Source organism: Prionailurus viverrinus, chromosome A2 (assembly GCF_022837055.1).
Source record: "Prionailurus viverrinus isolate Anna chromosome A2, UM_Priviv_1.0, whole genome shotgun sequence".
In the NCBI taxonomy this organism is placed as follows: Eukaryota; Metazoa; Chordata; class Mammalia; order Carnivora; family Felidae; genus Prionailurus; species Prionailurus viverrinus.
This window is the reverse complement of record NC_062562.1, coordinates 158,021,606-158,037,213: the sequence shown is the minus strand read 5'-3', so window position 1 is coordinate 158,037,213 and position 15,608 is coordinate 158,021,606. Positions and strand designations below refer to the sequence as shown.

The window sequence follows — 15,608 nt, the reverse complement described above, 5'->3', positions numbered from 1 at the left end:
TTTGGCTTGTTTATTTATTTGTTTATCTGTCCTTCCCCAAACTGAGTCTTTGATTTTCTCTCTACAGAAGCCGATCCAGCCATGGCGACTCCCTCTGCTGCCTTTGAGGCCCTTATGAATGGAGTGACCAGCTGGGATGTCCCCGAAGATGCCATCCCATGTGAACTGCTTCTCATTGGAGAGGCCTCCTTTCCGGTCATGGTGAATGACATGGGCCAGGTCCTCATTGCTGCCTCCTCCTATGGCCGAGGCCGCCTGGTGGTGGTGTCCCACGAGGACTACTTGGTAGAAGCCCAGCTCACTCCCTTTCTCCTCAATGCAGTGGGTTGGCTTTGTTCTTCCCCTGGGGCTCCCATTGGCATACACCCGTCCCTGGCACCCCTGGCCAAAATCCTTGAGGGTTCTGGGGTAGAGGCGAAGATTGAGCCCGAAGTGAAAGACTCCCTGGGGGTTTACTGCATTGATGCCTACAATGAAACCATGACAGAAAAGTTGGTCAAGTTTATGAAACGTGGAGGGGGCTTGCTCATTGGAGGCCAGGCCTGGGATTGGGCCAACCAGGGCGATGATGAAAGGGTGCTTTTCACGTTCCCTGGCAACCTCGTGACCAGTGTGGCCGGCGTGTACTTCACTGACAACAAAGGGGACACAAGTTTCTTTAAAGTCTCCAAGAAGATGCCCAAGATCCCAGTCTTAGTTAGGTAAGTGCATTTACCCCGGTGGGGATTTGGTTGCAGGTTCAAAAACAGACATGGTTCTTGTCTTTAGGTTGCTCCCAGGCTAACAGAAGAGAACTTGGCACTTAGGCATTGATTCACCCTAAATCAACCAGATTTTAAAAATATTCTGAGGCACAGGAGGGTTCCTGCCTTCTCAGACCAGGCACTCAGACCAGACCATTGCTGTTGCCTCCCAAGACCAGACCACTTGGCTCTTTGAGCAGAGAAACTTCTTAGTGACCATGATGTTCCCTGACGTCTAGCTTGAAATATGTTGTTTGTGCTAAGTCTAAGAGTTAGGGGAGGATTTTATGTCTGCAGGCAAAAGACCTGATGATGGAGAATTAGGGATGCCGATGATAGGTACAGAGACAGGCTACATGGAAGGTTCTTTAAGAGCACTAACCAGCCTGTTCTGTACACACTATGCTCCAGCATCTCATACAGTGCTGGACGTAAGCAGGTTTGTAGATGCTCAGTAAACATGTGTTGGCTGGTGACTGGATGGATGAATGAGGGAGAGTAGAGGCGGTGTAGTTCCAGGAGTAGAAGAAGTGTGCCAGGCCACACCCTGTTGTACATTAAAACTCACAGCATCCTTGAAGCAAAGAGCACTGGTATTTCTGACTGGTGGGAGCATGGTAAAGTAGGGTTGGGTGAGGAAGGCACAGCAGGGTTAGAACAGACATACAGATCATGGGCTGTGGCCTCTCCTTGGCATGGAACATTTGAAACAAAACCCCATATGTGCAAGGAGGAAAGACACGGTTATTCTGGGGCATAGTGATTGATCAAATTGATCAAATTTCAGTTTACCAATGACCTTCATCCTAAGGAATAGGGAGGGAAGGCTTGGCCATAATTCTCTTTCTTAACTACCTAACCCCCCTTACTTGCCTTCACAGATGTTTTTCTCTATCAAAACCATACTTCTTTTTTCTTTGGCTCTACCTAAATCATTTCTCATCATCAGTGATTCTGAATTGCGGGTGGAGCTCGGTTGTGTGTGTGTGTGCACTCATGTATGTGTATGCACACGTGTAAAATCAACTGGAAGACTGATGCTTGAGGGAAAATCAGAGTTAATAAGGCAAGTATGCAGACTCTGTTGTGGAGATTTTGGGTTTTAGTTTTGGTTGTTAACTAGGTGAGATGGCATCACAATCATTGACTGTCTTTACTTCTACAGGTAGTTATAGCAAAGTGTTGCTCATATGTTATGTGGGTCATTTTAGACGTGTAGATGGATTGAAGATGGCAATACTGATTTTCCTGAGCTGAGCGTGTGCATGTGTGTGTGTGAGGGAGAGAGAGAGAGGCGTGAAATACTGATTAAATGCATACGTTGAGATTAGTATGGGAAAAGAGAAAACAAGAACCCTCTCCTCCTCTCCCCATAGTTTTAATATTCACTCTCTTGTAGCCAAGGCTGAAAAGTAGACGTTGAGGGATATTTCTCCCACCTGATGTTGTTGCAGTTGCTAAACTATATATTTATCCACATTCATTAATTATAAACCTAAATCTGGGGCCCCTGGGTGGCTCAGTCAGTTGAGCATCCAACTTAGGCTCAGGTCATGATCTCGCAGTTCGTGAGTTCCATCCCCACATCAGGCTCTGTGCTGACAGCTCAGAGCCTGGAGTCTGCTTCAGATTCTGTCTCCCTCTGTCTCTGCCCCTCCCTTGCTCGTTCTCTCCCTCTCTGTCTCTCTCTCTCAAAAATAAACATTAAAAATTTTTTTTAATTATAAACCTAAATTGAGTAAATTTTACTTTATGTAAATTAGACCTTAATAAACCTTTAAAACTAGCATTTTTATTTTTATTTATTTTTATTTTTTAATTTAAATTCAAGTTAGTTAATGGGTGCCTGGGTGGCTCAGCCCATTGAACGTTTGACTATTGATTTCAGCTCTGGTCATGATCTCACAGTTTGTGGGTTCAAGCCCTGCACTGGGCTCTGCGCTGACAGTGTGGAGCCTGCTTGTGCTTATCTCTGTCTCTCTCTCTGCCCCCTGCTCCCCCGTTCATGATCTCTCTCTCTTTATCTCTCTCTCTCTCAAAACAAATAAACATTAAAAAATACAATAAAATAAATTTAAGTTAGTTAACATACAATGTGGTATTGGTTTCAGGAGAAAAAATAGATTTTTTAATAGGACTTTAAAAAAAATAATCAGAGACAATCAGATTCATGTCCAAGTATATGCAATGCAGCACTATTTGTAATAAGGAAGAGTAGTATAGCTAAATAAATTATAGAATTATTAACCAACCATTAAAACTATTTCCAAGAATATAGTTTTAGGCATGGGGAAAAGGGCATGGTAAAAACCTCTCAGGGGGTACTATGAAATGAAATAAAGTAGGATACTAACCTGTTATTCAGTATGTTCCCACTTCTGTTCAAAAAATATAGCTATGTGTAGAAAATATTATCAAAGGAGAAGGCCATAATATCACTTCACATACAAGAACATTAAAGACAAGAAAAATAATTTAGAAGTCCTGTTAAAGATCTTCCACATCTATCAATGCACCATTCTATGACATAAACAAAAAATATAAAACCAAATTTAGGTCTCTTAGTTCAATTTTTTTGACATCTCTGATATACATATAAATGTGTGTGTGTGTATGTGTGTGTGTGTGTGTGTGTGTGTATTGCCAATTGCCAATACTTTTGAATTATGTTTCTTCTTCATGGATGGTCTTTTAAACCACTTTTTCAATATTGTGGGATCTGTTATTTTTTTAATTTTCATTTTATTTTAAAAAAATTTTTTTAAGTTTATTTATTTGTTTTGAAAGAGAGACAGCACATGCATGAGCAAGGGAGGGGAAGAGAGAGAGGGAGACAGAGAATCCCAAGCAAGCTCCCCGCTGTCATTGTGGAGCCCAGTGCAGGGCTTGATCTCACAAACCAGGAGATCATGACCTGAGCCAAAATTAAGAGTTAGATGCTTAACCAACTGAGCCACCCAGGCGCCCCTAATTTTCATTTTAAAAAGTAATGTCATAAACTCACAATACAACTCTTTTCATCTTCATATATTATTTTCCCCATTCATCCATAATTTTACATCATTGTCCTCTTAGTATACATGCTAGTTTGAATTCTACTCACGAATATTTTTCATTCTATATAATCTTTAAAGTTTTATTTGATTCACTTCATGAGAATGCAGTGCATACACCATATTTATTTAATCATTTGCCTGCTGTTGAGCATCTCTGGATCTTTCTCTACTCTTGTTCTTATAGGTAGTACTGCAGAGAATATCTCCCAAACATTTTAGAAGTATTAGACAATACAAGACACCAAGATGATTCTATTAGAATTCAAAGGAGATTATTTCCATCACTGGCTGAGTGAGGTTCAGATGGAAAGCCCCTATGGATTTAGTTACTCTGCCAAAGTATCTTATTTATTTTTAAACCCTCATTTAAACATAAGAGTGTGAATTAAGCTAACCTTAATCTTATTACTTGCATATTTCTTACTAAATTAAATTCTACATAACGATCCTGGGATCCTCTTAGCCTTCTAAAAGAGTAAACTGTCCACAGGTTGTTATCAAGATGAATCACATTTTTAGCAGAGGAAGAGTCTAATTTATGATCAGAAAAATAATATCCCTAAGTAATAAAACCAGATGATCTACTTTTAGCCGGGTGAGAATACCCACAGTTGTCAGGACATGAGCCTCCTAGTCACTGCCCTGGTTTCCTGCCTGGAAAGCAAAGCGTCATCATCTGCATTTAGAACACTAGCCTCCATGGGCCACCTGGGTGGTTCAGTCGGTTAAGCTTCTGACTTCGGCTCAGGTCACCATCTCATGGTTTGTGAGTTCAAGCCCCACGTCGGGCTCTGTGCTGACAGCTCAGAGCCTGTAGTGTGCTTTGGATTCTGTGTCTCCATTCTGTCTCTGCTCCTCTCCCGTTTGTGTTCTCTCTCTCTCTCTCTCTCTCTCTCTCTCAGAAATGAATAAACATTAAAAAAAATTTATTTGAAGAAAAACACTAGCCTCCACGTGCCCTGTAAGACCAAGCCACATGTAGGCTGTTCCCTGAGCGATTTCTACTCTCCTACCAGCTTCATTCAGTGCCTCGATTGCACCTTGGTTCTGAGGCCAGTGGCACTGCACTTTATGTGCAAAAGAAGCCTCACCTTCTATTAAGTATTTCATTTGAAAAACACTGGGTCCATTGTCATAAACTACCTGGTCCCATTGCAGGACTCAGTATTCATATAACCTGGAAAAGGCCCAGATTTTAGAGTAGGCAGACTTCAGTAAGTTCCCAAGCTCTGTCTGGTGCATGTGCTATAACCTCGTGTTGGAGCCACCCTCTCTAAGCCTCATCTTCAAAGTGGGATTAACAATGACTACCTTTCAGGGTGGTTGTGAGGATTAAATGAATGAAGAAAACATGCTCAAATACCTAAGGCACTTTAATTATTCTGACATCCAGCCTCCACACTATGGTATGTAAGTTGTAGGATGCCATGAATATCATCCCCAACCACTGATGATTACCTAGCATCCATCATTATGCTGCTTTACCCCAGGTCATGTGTGTTCTCCGAGTTGTGTAAAGTATTGGCCTTTTAGGAAATTATTTATTTATTTTGAGAGAGAGAGAGAGAGAGAGAGAGAGAGCGCATGTGCATATGTTCGCATGCAAGAGGAGAGGGGCAGAGAGAGAGGGAGAGACAGAATCCCAAGCAGGCTCCAGGTGGTCAGCACAGAGCCTGACACGAGGCTCCATCCCACCAACCTTGAGACCGTGACCTGCGCTGAGATCAAGAGTTGGACGCTTAACCGACTGAGCTACCCAGGCACCGCAAATATTGGCATTTTTACTCATGTTTCCACCTACTTCCTCTACCAAACTGAAGCTGCATCATCATGATCAATTGCCATATTTTATCCTCTTTATACATTTAATAAAACAGGTACTAGGGACCGAATTGGCTCCACCAATAAGAGATGTGATGTAAATTAAACGCATCATTAGATGATCAACCTAGGGAGGTTTAGGAGAGGAGGAGGTTAGGGAGACAAACCAGAATAGTTTGTCTGGTCCCTCTTTTAAATTTTTTTTTTCAATGTTTATTTATTTTTGGGACAGAGAGAGACAGAGCATGAACGGGGGAGGGGCAGAGAGAGAGGGAGACACAGAATCAGAAACAGGCTCCAGGCTCCAAGCCATCAGCCCAGAGCCTGACGCGGGGCTCGAACTCACAGACCGCGAGATCGTGACCTGGCTGAAGTCGGACGCTTAACCGACTGCGCCACCCAGGTGCCCCTGGTCCCTCTTTTAGATAAGAAGTCCCTTATCTCACTTTTACCAAAATCTCAGGCTTCTATTACAGAGTTCTATTAAGGAATGTTGTTCGTTCATACATTTATATAGCCAGCAATTTATTGAATACATTCTATATCCCAGGCAGTATTTTGTATGTCAAGACAATGATTTCCAAAGATCTAGTAATTAAAAACACAGAAACTTTCAGTAACAAGACCTGGAAGAATTTACAAAAAACAAATAACTGTGTTAGGAAGAGGGCTGTGATACTGAGTTTCACTGGAACCTGGAAACCTGTGATCTTCCTGCCAGTATATGCAGCAAGACATGCTTGGCATGCAGTTTCACCTCTTCTTCCCTCTAAATGGAAAGTGCTGGAGTAGAAACATCCTTGTCCTCCTTTTAGCTATTACTCCATTGAGACTGGTTTTCTGTCTACGGTGATCCCCATATATATTCAGTCATCAGAGATGCATAGAAAAGAATGTTATACCAATGGTCGTGCTCTCCAATGTCTGCATGCTCCAAATTCCTTGGCCCTGTGAAACCTGAATTGACGAACCTTACGCAGATATTAATTAATAAGCTTACTTATAACAAGGATCCACAAATCGTTGGAGGTCATTGCTTGTTACATGTTAGGAATATTCAGAATGCTAACTATAGAATTTTATGTCAGGATCATGGCGGGGCGTGGTGGGGGTAAATATCCTCACCTAACTCCTACTCTGTCCTCACGGCATGCTTAGTTATGTAGGCTAAAATGGCATAACTGGCCTTCAAAAAATAAACAAGACATTTCAGAGAGCGAATCCAAGTGGAAAGACAGGCCACGTTAGAAGAGTAATTGCTAGGGGCTCCTGGGGGCTCAGTTGGTTGAGCTTCTGACTTCTGCTCAGGTCATGATCTCGCGGTCCGTGAGTTTGAGCCCCGCGTCGGGTTCTGTGCTGACAGCTCAGAGCCTGGAGCCTGCTTCGCATTCTGTGTCTCCCTCTCTCTGTCCCTCCCCCACTCATACTCTGTCTCTCTCTCAAAACTAAACATTTTTAAAAATTTTAAATAAAAAAGAGGAATTGCTAAATCACAATTTAGATTGCTTTCCCTTTTTTTTTAACGTTTATTTATTTTTGAGACAGAGAGAGACAAAGCATGAATGGGGGAGGGTCAGAGAGAGGGAGACACAGAATCTGAAACAGGCTCCAGGCTCTGAGCTGTCAGCACAGAGCCCAACGCAGGGCTCAAACTCACAGACAGCGAGATCATGACCTGAGCCGAAGTCGGCCGCTCAACCGACTGACCCACCCAGGCACCCCTGCTTTCCCTTTTTATGAACATTTTCTTCCAGTTTCAAAATACATGCTTGCTGGAAAATAACAGAAATAATCCAGAAGTAGGCAAAGTAAAAAGGGAAAGATCTTCATCTCTGCCTGTCCCTCTGCCCCTGCTGATTTGTTCCTCCAGAGTTTGGACTCTTATCTTTTCTGACTTTTCCCCCATTTGTGTGGGAGGACGGTGTGGAAGAGCTGGGGGAACAGAGAGACAGAGACAGAGACAGAGAAACCTGCAACTTGGTTTTCCACTTAATTATCTTGAACATTTTCCACGTGCATCTTTCTGATAATGTGCATCATCCTTCAGAATGGCTGTATAGCGTTTTGCGTTGGATTGTTCCATAAGTCATTTAACTATACGCCTGTTAGCACACAGTAAAGTTACTTTCTAATTCTTCTGTAAATAAAGATATAATGAATATCCTTTCACTGAAACCCACACAGGCTGGATATATACTTATTCATTTTAAGTGCTTGGCAGTTTCCTTTTAGAAATTTCTTATTTTGGAAATCTTCAAACGTATATATTCTTAGAAATAGAAATAAGAGCAGTGAACAAACACGTATCCGTCACCCAGCCAGTGCAATTCTCAACTACCAGCTAACTGTCTCCACTCACCACCTTCCTACCCCTTTCCTCCCTCTTCCAGTTTGTTTTGAGCAAGTCTCTGACATTGCATCATTCTGTCCATAAAATAGTGTATCTCTAAAAGACAAGGACTGATCTTTAAATATAACTACACTACTGTTATCACATATTTTAAATAGCATTACTTTTTCTGACCTAGCAAAATATCAGTAACAATATCGTTTTTTGAGAGCATTCTGTAAGTACTCTCTCTTATGTACATATGTCTAAATTTATCCCTTAGAGAAACTGGATTATTCATATTCTCCATAAATTACTTAATTTTTGCATACTTGATCTAAAAGAGATCTCTAAGACAACTGTTCCAAACTCCCACTGAGATTTTAAAACTGAACTTGGCTTTTATTTCCCATGTTTTAAAGCTATATTTTGGTATCCTGAAAACTCCTGAGTTTTTTTCATGGTGTGTACATTTTGTCAGAACATACCCTTTCTAGCAACTGGTGTTTTTCACCTTGAATTCTATTTTGTCTAGTATGTAGTTACTATTCCCTATTTTTTTTGTTTTGCTTCTCTTTTTGTTTTGTTACTCTTTCTATGTTTTTTTTCTAAAAGGTTTGTCTCTTAGTGTAAATCTGATTTTTTAACCTAATCATAGTGCCTCTGCAGTTTACAAGGTAAATAATCCATTCATATAATCAAAAAATTGATGTTCTAGATACTATAATCTTGCTCAATATTTTGTTATACTTTCTCATTGCTTCTTTTAAAATTTTCCTTTACAGCCTTTTGCTCCATTGGTTGAGTTTCTTTTTCTCTTGTCACTATTTGGAAATTACACAGGATTTTTCTATTCTTCTTGTAGCTATCCTTGATTTTTTCCCACATCTTTATGTAAAAATTTTTCACACTTATGGGAACATTGCAAGAATAATGTAATGATAACCATACCCTTCACCTAGATACGTCAGTGACTAGATTTTGTCACATATACTGTATAAACACACAGAAACAGATTACTTTGCCTAACCATTCGAGAGAAGCCTACAGACGGAGTAACACATCACATCTAAATACTTCAGTATAGGGGCGCCTGGGTGGCGCAGTCGGTTAGGCGTCCGACTTCAGCCAGGTCACGATCTCGCGGTCCGTGAGTTCGAGCCCCACATCAGGCTCTGGGCTGATGGCTCAGAGCCTGGAGCCTGTTTCCGATTCTGTGTCTCCCTCTCTCTCTCTCCCTCCCCCGTTCATGCTCTGTCTCTCTCTGTCCCAAAAATAAATAAAAAAACGTTGAAAAAAAAATTTTAAATACTTCAGTATATATCTCCTAGAGACAAGGGCATTTTCCAGTATAACCATAATACAATGATCTAAAAAAAAAAAACCAAATGGTGCCATTGATACAACACTATTATTTAATGTCCATGTTCAAATGTCTGCAATTACCCCAACAACTTCTTTTTTAGATTTTTTTTTTAATATAGGATCCAACCAAAACATTTGCCAGCTTTTCTTATCTTTCAGGACACTGGTGTTTTTGAAGCATCTAGCCCAGCCATTTTGTGGAATGCGCCTCAGTTTGGATTTGTCTAATTATTTTCTCATGATTATACTCAGTCCAAACATTTTTTGTCAAGAATACTACATAGGTGACATTGGGCTCGTTACAAGGTATCAAATTGGGAGGCATATGACATCAGTTTTATTGTTACTGGTGATGACAGAATTGGCTATTTAGTTAAATTGGAGTTTGCCAGATTTTCCTAGTGTAATAGTGCCTTTCCCCCCTTTTAACCAGTTTAACCTATGGTGTGACAATTTGAGAGTATTAATGTCCTGTTCACCAGCAACCTTCCACCCAGTGGTTTTAGCACTAGTTGATGATCTGTGCCCGGGTCAATATTTACAAAAGTGATTACTTCTACTGAACACGGGTACTTCCTGCCCCTTTCTTAAAGATTCATGTCAAACATCACCTCTTCCAGAAAACCTCTCCCACCCTCTCCCATTCTGACATGGATGTCTCTCTTCTGAGCATCTGTAGCAACCTGACCTTCTAGCTGAGTGTAGGTTTACTTGTAGATTTCTGCCAGAATTGGTTGGGATCCCTCCCCACCCCCACAACATTTGTTGTTGATTTTGTGGTGGTTTTAAAATTTTGCTTGAGTATCACTCTGTACTCATGGACCCTTTTATTTTTTTTTAAGTTTATTTATTTTGAGAGAGAGAGAGAGAGTGCAAGCAGGGGGGGGCAGAGAGAGGGAGAGAGAGAACCCCACGTAGGCTCTGTGCTGACAGTGCAGAGCCGGATGTGGGGCTGGAACTCATGAACCATGAGATCATGACCTCGGCGGAGACCAGGAGTCAGACGCTTAACCGACTGAGCCACCTAGGCGCCCCACACGTGGACCCTTTAAAAAAAAATCAAATATAAATCATTTATAGTGCACGTTTTTGGAAGGTCATACTGTCTCAAATTTGGCAAGTGCAAAGCCCTATTAAGCTGACTACTAAATCATTTGACACGCCCCATCAGTTTTCTTGTATTTACTCAGTGTCTGGTACAACAAGACGTTGCAGGTTCATGTTGTCCTTTTCTACTCCAAAACCAGATTCAGCCATTTCTTCAAGAATTCTTAGTTCCTTTTGGTGGTGAATGGTATTTAGAAACTATGGTCATCACGGTGTACTCCTGCTGTTGGACTGTCCTCATTCCTGGGCTCCTCAGAAGACAGCCAGGAAATATTGATCTCATAATCATAAGTTCATACTGATACCCCCAGTTTTAATCCAAAACCACAGGGAAGATTCCCTGTTTGTATCTTCCATCTCCCATAATGCGAATACTGGTTTCCACAACTTCAGTATTTACTCATTAGCTCAGTCCTACAGTGCGCACAAAATAATTTCATGATTACTATTCCCACAGTATAGCCAAGAGCATAAATAGTAAGTTTTAAAGATTTCTTTGTATTTATTTTTATCCTCAGAATATACTTCACTGAGCATAGAATGTCCGAGTACTGTGTTCAGAAGGTACTTGGATTGTTTGTTTTCATTTGGTCCTACTTTTATTTAATGTGGGTTTTTGCCTATATTTGCTTATTTAATTTTATTTTTTGAATGTATTAAGTACTGACATGGTTGTAACAGCAAAGTACACTTCTTTATTTTTTTTTAAGTTTACTTATTTATTTTGAGAGAGAGAGAAAGAGAGCATGCACGAGTGGGGGAGGGGCAGAGAGAGACGACCTTAAGCAGGCTCTATGCCAGGTGCGGAGCCTGACAAATGTAGGGCTTGATTAACCTCCATGAGATCATGTCCTGAGCTGAAATCAAGTGTCGGACTCTTAACAGCCACCAGGAGCCCCTATACATAGTATGTTCTGATCACAGTGGTACTGCACTAGAAATCAGTGGGATAAACATATCTGGAATATCTAAATATTTGTAAGTTAAAAAATACATGAATACCCTACAAGTCAAAAAAGAAATTGCCAAGGAAATTAGGAAATGTTTTGAACTGAATAAAAATGAAAACACAACATGCCAAAATTTGTGTAATGTAGTTAAAGTAGTGCAGAGAAAGAAAGGTATACTTTTAAATGCTTTTATTAGAAAAAATGAAAGGCTTAAATTCAGTGGCCTGAATTTCCACATCAAGAAGCGAAAAGAAAAGAAAAGAAAAGAAAAGAAAAGAAAAGAAAAGAAAAACCTGACCCAAAATATGTGGAAGGAATAAGAAGATAATAAAGATGAGAGCAGAAATCAATAAAACAGGAAGTAGAAAAACAATAGGGAAAATCAGTAAAAACAGAAGTTGGTTAGTTGGAAAAAATCAATAAAGTGATAAATCTCTAGATACATTGATCACAAAAACAAGAGAGGAATACAAATGATAAATTCCAGGGATGGAATACAGATGATTAATATAGATCCTACAGACATTAAGATATAAGGGAATATTACAACTGTATGCCAATGCATTTGACAGCTTTCCACAGAGAGACAAACTGCTAGAATTGACACAAGAAGAAACAGAAAATGTATGTTAAAGGAGTTGAATTCTAATTTAAAACATCCCAATACTAAATGCAATCTGGTATCCTGGATTGGATCCTAGAAAATATCAGTGGGAAAAGGTGAAATTTGTGTAAAGTCTGGAGTTAAGAGCATTTTACTAATTTTAACTTACTAGTTTTGGCAAACGTACCATAACTGTGTAACATGTTAACATTTGGAAAACTGAGTGAAGGGTATATTGGAACTTGGTACTATTTGCAACTTTTATGGTTTTTTATTTTAAAATAAACAACAATGCAAAAAAGACCAATAAGGAAATAGCTTCACTGATGAATTTTACCAAACATTCAAAGAACAAAAGATACTAACCCTACATAAACTCTTCAAGAAAGTAGAAGAGGAGGAAACTTTTTGCAACTTATTACACTAGTATTTCTCTGATACCAAAACTGGAGAAAGACATCACAAGAAAACTACAGAACAATGTCCCTCATGCAGATGCAAAGATTCTTAATAAAATATTGTAAAAAGAATAAAAGTAATATATAAAAAGGATACTACATCGTGACCAAGTATGGCTTATCCTGGGAATGCATGGCTGGTTTAACACTCTACCATGGAAGTAATTCATCATACTTTTTTTTTAATGTTTACTTACTTTTGAAACAGAGAGAGACCAAGCATGAGCAGGGGAAGGGCAGAGAGAGAAAGAGAGAGACACAGAATCCAAAGCAGGCTGAGCTGTCAGCATGGAGCCGGACGTGGGCCTTGAACCCACGAACTGTGAGATCACGACCTGAGCGGAAGTTGGACACGTAACCGACTGAGCCATCCGAGCACCCCAGTAATTCACCACATGAACAGAATGAATGAGAAAACCATATAATTCAGTACACGTGTGCGCACACACACACACACACACACACACACACACACAAAAGCATTTGACAAAATTCAGTACCAAATCATGATAATATTTTAGCCAACTAGAAATAAAAAGGAACTTCTTCAATATTGTGAGAATCATCTTTGAAAAAGCTATAGCTAAGAATGTGCTTCATAGGGAAATATCCTAAAATTGAAAACAAAGCAAGGAAGGATATCTGCTGTCACTGCTTTTATTCAACACTGCACTAACGATCATAGCCAGTTCAGTAAGGCCGGTAAAAGAAGGTGCAGAGATGAAAAATTAAGAAGTAAATCTATGTTTATTAGCAGAAAACATGAGATCTATGTAAAAAAACACTCTTTAAAACTCTAGGGGCACCTGGGTGGCGCAGTCGGTTAAGCGTCCGACTTCAGCCAGGTCACGATCTCGCGGTCCGTGAGTTCGAGCCCCGCGTCAGGCTCTGGGCTGATGGCTCAGAGCCTGAGCCTGTTTCTGATTCTGTGTCTCCCTCTCTCTCTGCCCCTCCCCCGTTCATGCTCTGTCTCTCTCTGTCCCAAAAATAAATAAACGTTGAAAAAAAAATTAAAAAAAAAACTATAAAAAAAGCACTATAATAATTGAAGTTAGTAAGGTTGCAAGATACAAGGTCAATAAAAATCAATTACATTCTTATATACTAGCAGCCAAAAATTGACAATTGAAATTAAAAATAATCCAATAAAGATAGGACCCCAAATCATGAAATACTAATGAATAAAGTTAACGAAATGTTATGAGACCTATATCCTGAAACTATAAAACATCACTGAAATTAAGTAAAGCCTAAAGAAATAGAGAAATACACCAGATTGATGAATCAGAACTCAGTAATTTTAAGATGTCAGTTTTCCCCCAAATGACATAAAGATTCAATGCAATCCCAACCAAAGTTCAAATGGACTCTAAAATTAATGCAAATGAAAGGAACTAATATAACCTAAATTCAAGACTTCCTAGAAAGCTAAAGTAATCAAGATACTGTGGCGCTGGCATAAGGACAGCCATACAGATCAGTGAAATGACTACACGTGGTTCAGAAATAGGCTCACAGATCCATGCTCAATCTTTTCAACATATGGTTCTGGAGTAAATGGATACCCTTATGGAGAAAAGGTGAATCCTGACACTTCTCCTGCTCCATACAAAACAAATAACTGAAAAGATCTGGCCCTAAAAGCCGAGGCTAAGATTCAAAACCATCTTTTCTTTTCCTTTTTCTTTCTTTCTTTCTTTCTTTCTTTCTTTCCTTCCTTCCTTTTCCTTTCCTTTCCTTTCTTTTTTTTTCTTTCTTTCTCTTTCTTTCTTTCATTCTCTTACTTTCATCCTTCCTTCTTTTTTCTTTTTCCTTTTTTATGTCAAAAACTTCTAAATGAATGCAGAGGAGAGTATCTGTGACCCTGGGTTAGGCAAAGATGGACTAGATAGGACACAAAAAGTACATGAGCCATAAGAGGAAATGATTGATAAATTGAGCTTCATAAAATTTTAATAACTTCTGAAGTTCAGTAGATAATATTAAGAAAACAAAAAGGAAAGAGAAAAGAAAGAAAGAAAGAAAGAAAGAAAGAAAGAAAGAAAGAAAGAAAGAAAAAGAAAAAAAAGGAGAAAGAAAACAAAAAGGCAGGCTATAGACTAGAAAAATTATTTGCTGTATTTGTATCTGACAATGGATTTGCATTCAGGATACATAGAGAACTCTTACATCTCAATAAGAAGACAAACGATCCAATAAAAAAATAAAAGGACAAAATATTTCAACATACTTCATGGAAGATAAGCTATGAAAGGCCAGTAAGCCCATGAAAAGATTCTCAATATTGTTAGTGATCAGAGAAATGCAAATTAATGTCACAATTAGATACCATACACCCCACTAGAACTGCTCCTAAAAAGACTGACAAGAAGTGTTGGTAATAATGTGGAGCGACTGGAGCTCTCATACATTACTGTTGGGAATGTACAGTTGGAAAACAGTTTGGCAATTTCTTATCAACTTAAACCTACTCTTCCCATACCACTCAGACATCTCATTCCTAAGTATTTATCCAGAAGAACAGAAAACACGTCCACACAAAAATTCTGCACATCATTGTTCATGGCAGCAAGCCCCAAAGTGGAAGCTACCCAAATGTTCATCAACAGATGAACAGATAAACAAAATGTGACATATCCACCCAGGGACATACTACTCAGCAGTTAAAAAAAAAGGGGGGGGATAGATTACTGATAGGCTTAATAATATAGGTGGCTCTCAGAAATGTACTCTAAGTGGAAGAAGCCAAATGCAAGAGTATCTACTTTGTGATTCCATTTATATGAAGTTTCAGAAAAGGCAGACCTAATCTACACTGAAAGCCAGCATGTCAGTGGTTGCCCGGGGACTGAAGTGACCAAAATAGGGCAAAAGATAGCTTTATGTGGTGATGGAAATGTTATGTATTTTTATTGTGATTATACCAGTGTATAAATGTAACAAAATCTCATCAAGATGTACACTTTAAATGGATGGATTTTAACACATGTCTGTGAGGTTGATTTTTTCAAAGTTGGCATATTCAACACAATATCAAAGGAGAACAAAGTGGGACTCACTATACTTGAGACTCACAGTAATCAAAAGAGAAAAGAGTGTGGTATTCATGAAAGAACAGACAAACTGAATGAAATAGAGAGCCCAGAAAGAGACCCACATAAATCTGCTCATCTGA

The 15,608-nt window shown here is 39.4% G+C and overlaps 1 protein-coding gene across 4 annotated transcripts in view; it reads left to right on the top strand.

Annotated features, from left to right (window-relative positions):
• Positions 1 to 15,608, top strand: part of TCAF1 (TRPM8 channel associated factor 1) — a 54,245-nt gene that overhangs the window by 21,969 nt on the left and 16,668 nt on the right. For all 4 annotated transcript variants that reach the window (XM_047838893.1, XM_047838877.1, XM_047838901.1 and 1 more), the window contains exon 2: positions 68 to 701. In XM_047838893.1, coding sequence (XP_047694849.1) covers positions 82 to 701 — 620 coding nt within the window. In that variant the 5' untranslated portion in view covers positions 68 to 81. The remainder of the gene's footprint in view (positions 1 to 67; positions 702 to 15,608) is intronic.